Source organism: Empidonax traillii, unplaced genomic scaffold (assembly GCF_003031625.1).
Source record: "Empidonax traillii isolate 1590-97213 ecotype Southwest subspecies unplaced genomic scaffold, ASM303162v1 scaffold2471:size23646, whole genome shotgun sequence".
Classification (NCBI taxonomy): Eukaryota; Metazoa; Chordata; class Aves; order Passeriformes; family Tyrannidae; genus Empidonax; species Empidonax traillii.
The window spans coordinates 9,831-15,058 of record NW_020957664.1 but is presented as its reverse complement, the minus strand read 5'-3'; the positions used below and the strand labels follow the sequence as shown (position 1 = coordinate 15,058).

Genomic DNA, 5,228 nt, shown 5'->3' with positions numbered 1-5,228 from the left:
CAAAATACAAAAACATCTATGTGGTCAGTAATTGTATTTAACCTATACTGCTACTGAAAATTCATACAAATATATCAACTTCATAAAGTACTATAAATTAAACATTCCAAGGAACAATGCACAATAGATGCCTTTTACACACTTCACAATCTAAACAAAACCCAACCAATTACTGACCCATGAGGCAATTTTTCAAACACAGCTATGCACTGAGCACTCATCTCCCATGGCTTGGCATTATGCAGACAATGGATGCACACACTTGCAAGAATTAGTAATACATGTCTATTAGGTTTTCAGAACTTCTGCAACAAATTACATTCCTGAATCTCTTTTCTCCTTAGATGTCTAACTAAACTTCACAAAATGCTTACACTGCAAATCCTTAATTCCAAACCTAGACAGCAAGTCACGTTGCAATGCAGGAGCCACTAATCAGCAAGCTCTCAGAAATCCAAATTCTAGACAAGTATTGAATTTTTTCTTCATTGTGAATATAAATTAGCCAATTAAAAGGAGGGGGGAAATCCCACACAATAGGAAAGCAGCAGGAAGAAAAGCAAGCTTATTTTGTCTTTTAGAAACAGCATCTTCCATCACTGAAGAGCCAAACTCTCTTGCTTTTAATGCTAAAACATGATACTGTACTCCCAAGTCTCAGAGACAGCTGTGAGTTTATTCTGCTCTCTTTAGACTAGACTCTTGGTCACATTAGCCAATAAGGAAACCACAGAGTACAATTCATACAGAGTAAAATAAAATATTTCAAAAAATATTTAGGATAAAAATGTTATGAAATTCATTCATTTGTTTTCATTCAAAAAGCAGTTAAATTCACTGGTGAACTCTACATTTCTACCACTGTCCTATTTCATTCACATGTAAAAACACTTAATATTTAAATGTACCCATTAATTACAGATGAAAGCATAAAAATAAAATTATTATCAATGAGAGACAGATCAGTGAAATCTGGTAATGTTAATCTTTAAACAAACAATATCAAACAAAATGTTCAACTGAGTGCAGCTCAAAGTATTTCTCACATCTAAATTCAGCTGGATTTATTCTCATGCTGGAATAAGTATAAAATTAAAAAATCAAACTGTTTACAATGAGCTAGATATGTAGTCATTACCTGATGTGTCTATTAGAAAAATGGGAGTTTGCTTGAAACAAAACAAAATTAACCCATAGAATTGAAATGTCGGTCAGACAAAATGCACTCTGAGAATGACCAATACAGAAAATCAGTTGTATTGTAGACTTAGGCACTATAAAGATCTTAGTATGCCAAATTTTTATAGAACAGCAGTCCTAAAACTGTGGTAACTTTATGGAGAATGAGAAAAGAAGCCCATAATTAGAACTGGAAATTATAATCCAGAATCAGCCACAGATTCTTTTGAAATTTTGCATAAGTGAGCCACTCCATCTCATAAAAAGATGTGAAGATTAAAAAGAAAATGCTGAATGCTATAATAATTTTCAAATGTATTAGTGCTTACAAGATCTTCCTTGAAAGTCTAAATAAAGATGTGCCTCTTAGAAGAAATAATCCCCTGGAAAAATACACATAAGCCTTGGAAAAATGTACCACTGTGGCTAAAATTATGTTTTCATTTTAGAGAAAGACTGCTGAAAAAACATAAGTCAAGTGTATAACTTGATGCAACTTTCATGACTTTGATGACTCATTCCTTTAAAATTCCATTGGTCAAACTGCAAAGGTTTTCAGTGTCCATGGACTACACTGGTTGGTTCTTGTACTTTTTGCCACATAAAGTGAAAGAATTCCATTTATTCAGATGCAATTTCTCCACTCTCTTAATACATCACAAGTATCTGCAATATATGTGGAAAACAGCAGTGTTTCAAACTAAGGTTATTTTAAAAAAATATTCACAGTTTCATAATGCTCAGACCCATCCGGTTGGTTCATATAATTTCTATTCAGCACCAAACACATTTCAGCTAAGTAACAGGGAAGAAAAAAATTCAATAAAAATACTTATAAGTAGATGTTATTATTGTAAAAGTCCCTTTACACAAATTTTAAAATTAGTCTTAATAGATTCTATTATAGTTCTCACTAAATTATTAGTTTATAGTAAGAGAAACAGATTTTCTGCTAAAAATAAGAAGGTTTCAGATTTTTAGTAAAGTTAGTTTATAAATTATGATATGATTATATAATATACACATATATTAGATATATTCATAGATATCAAAGCCCTGTAGGAGCTTTGAGATCAAAGCACTAATGTGCAATACCTAAACTTGGTTGTGTGCCTCACTGTTATCTGTACTGCAGGAAACTCAGGCAACACAAACTGATACAGACACCATCAGTAGTTGGTTAGTTATTGGACTCCTGAGCCAAATGAGATGCATTTAGAATCAGCACAGGGCACTATTGGCAATAATCATTTGAATAATGTGCTGTTACACAGCAGTTACAAGAACTCCTGTCAGAGCTGTGACTGGCTTTCACGGCCATGGGAAGGACCCTTCAGGCACCCCCGGGCTCAGCCACGGGGCTGAAATACCATTGGGTCTGACTAATGTGTGTATTTTCGTACAGAAACCAGGGAACTCTGCAGCTCAGGTCAGTAACAGCTTCCACAGAAGGCAAGCAAGTCCCCCTGCACGTTTTATTTAGCTATTTTAGGACTGGGGCAGGAAAAAACCCACCTCCAGGGAAACTGAAGCAATGCACATTTTACTGATGTCAAGTATTAGCAACATATTGAAATAAGGGCAGCAGTATCATACTTCTTGCATGCAGAGTTGGAGGAAAAAAAGGTTAATAGCGAGAAAACACTACCTGAATTAACACTATGGAGTATGACTTAATATATAACCCACAGAACTAGCTTATATAGGATCGATTCTCTCCAAAGCAATTTAGCAATGTGGCAGACACTGATGGCACTGTTAGTTAAACCAAAATGCACAGAACACTGTTAACTTGCTTGTTCAGAGAAACAAAGCCTGAGGTACTTACCAGTCTAATAAACTGTACAAAACAATGACAGCATCATAAAGGAGGAAAAGTAAACTGCAGGTATAAGGTAACTAACTGAAAGCAAAGAGAGCTCAGATAACTGACATTAGAATTCATCACAAAGAAAAGTGAAAAGACAGAGGTAATAAAACAACTAAGCCCTGGTTTAAGATAAGTGAAAAGAAAAAAAAAAAAACGAGATACAAAAATATGTATCACACTAAATGCCTCAGAGTTATTAATTATGTAAGATAAATAGAGCATAGTACACTAGTTACATTTGGTTACACTCCAGAAGTCTAGTTTTACTTTACCACTATTAAATACCACCACATACAATGTAAATTACATGAGTGCACACAACCACCAAGAGAAATAAATGTTGAAATGCTGTATTATTACCTTTATTTCTCTTTGCTCTACTGACTTTTCCCATATTTGTTGATCATATGCTCCAATCTAAAAAGAATACAGAAAAAAATAGCAACATTAGGATTTAAAAGACATTGATCCAACAGAATCAATCTTCAATAACAGAAGCATGAAGGCAGCAAGGTATTTACTTAGGGAGACTTGTTTACAAAGAAACCTTTATCTTCTCTGCTCCATCTTGGCTGGACAGGATCTAGCTAAGCTGTACAAGAGTTGTGATATAGGGCAGAGGTGAGCCAGACAGCCCCAGCCTCATCCCAGGTGTTGTGCAAGTCACACAACTGGGAAAACCACACTCCCTCCCATTTCAGGTCAGGATTCCAGTCCCTGTACTGACAGAGAGCAGAACTATGGTAGCAACACTGACAGTAAACTTTAGGGAAATACCACACATAAGTAGCTGAACCATACCTTCGATTAATTTTTTTTTTTTTAAAACCATCTCCCTCTCTAGTTCCCATTTCATTCCACTCACTTCTACAGCTACACAGTCTTTAGTGTTATCTCTTCAGAGCACACAGCAGCAAGATATATGGTCAAGCTGGTAATCAACTCGATTACAGGCCAGGGGAAACTCAAAGAATATCAGGAAACTGCCCTTTTCCCGCCAAAGAACCGATGTTCCTAGTAGACCTATTCCCAAATTTGTTCACTCTCATTTAGCTGCTAGTCTCTTTCTTCAGGAAACTCTTCCAAATAACTTAGTTTTTTAAACCTGAGCAAGTTTTTAGTTAAAAAATTGAAATAAAAAGGAAGTGTTTTCTCTCAGGCTCTAACCTCACCGCAGCGTTGTAGAAAACTGTACTTGTGAGAGCAGAACCCCAGACTGTTGAGCTTTAAACCCAGTCAGCCTCTAGGCACCACACAGCAGCTCACACAGCCCCAGAGCAGCTACTGTGAAGAAAATTAATTCTATCCCAGCCAAAACCAGCACATGGTCCTGCAAGCACCAACTCCTAGCACTAAGACCAGTTTCAATGGATTATGTCATTTTAAATAACCATCAATATAGGTAGCTATACAGGTAACTATAGTTAATTTAAGAAATTACTGTGCACTTACTTATCCAACATACAGAACTACTCTATGACTGTCAGATATTTTGAAGAAGGACAACCTTGAACTTCAGGAAATTCCCATGTAAGATGGTGACAAGAACAACTCAATATAAGATACAATATATCCAAGTTTTGTAAGAAGTTATCAGAGATCATCAGTGCTTTGAACTCCGCACATTTAGTATTTCTAGGTAATATTCAGTAATGATCTCTTTTACTCTGGCAATTTGAAAGCCTTGCCATCCCAGCAGTTCTACCTAGACATATAAATCACGTGCACACACACTGCTGGTATCTGGGGTTTGATCCAGATCACAGACTGAGCAGTTAAGTGCAGGATCACTTTTAGGTCTCGAGGGAGAGACAGGTGTGGTTCCTGTGGATCCTTTACTAACATGCAGAGCTGATGATACAAGCAGGTCAGTCAGACACCTGAGAGAGGCAAGAGGAACAACTCCCATCATTTGAGCAAATCTGCTTAAATTCAGTCTTACTGCCAGGGTATGACTCGTATGACTCCTCCTTCGAGTTCACAACTGCAACAAACACTAAAGACCTGAGCACAAGTGCACACACCTTGTACCAGAAAACGTTATTCTGATTTCTCTTTTATTATTTCAGCCTTCATTAATTTAGATGTTACAAAAAAAAAAAAAAAAAAAAAAAAAAAAAAAAAAAAAAAAAAAAAAAAAAAAAAAAAAAAAAAAAAAAAAAAAAAAAAAAAAAAAAAA

General features: G+C 35.7%; 1 protein-coding gene across 1 annotated transcript in view; it reads right to left on the bottom strand.

Moving 5' to 3' along the window:
- Positions 1 to 3,466, bottom strand: part of LOC114071954 (putative homeodomain transcription factor 2) — a gene marked incomplete at both ends in the record, with an annotated part of 12,049 nt that extends 8,583 nt beyond the window's left edge. Inside the window, 2 exons of the mRNA XM_027909846.1 lie at positions 3,008 to 3,019; positions 3,410 to 3,466. Coding sequence (XP_027765647.1) covers positions 3,008 to 3,019; positions 3,410 to 3,466 — 69 coding nt within the window. The remainder of the gene's footprint in view (positions 1 to 3,007; positions 3,020 to 3,409) is intronic.
- Positions 3,467 to 5,228: the final 1,762 nt, after the last annotated feature.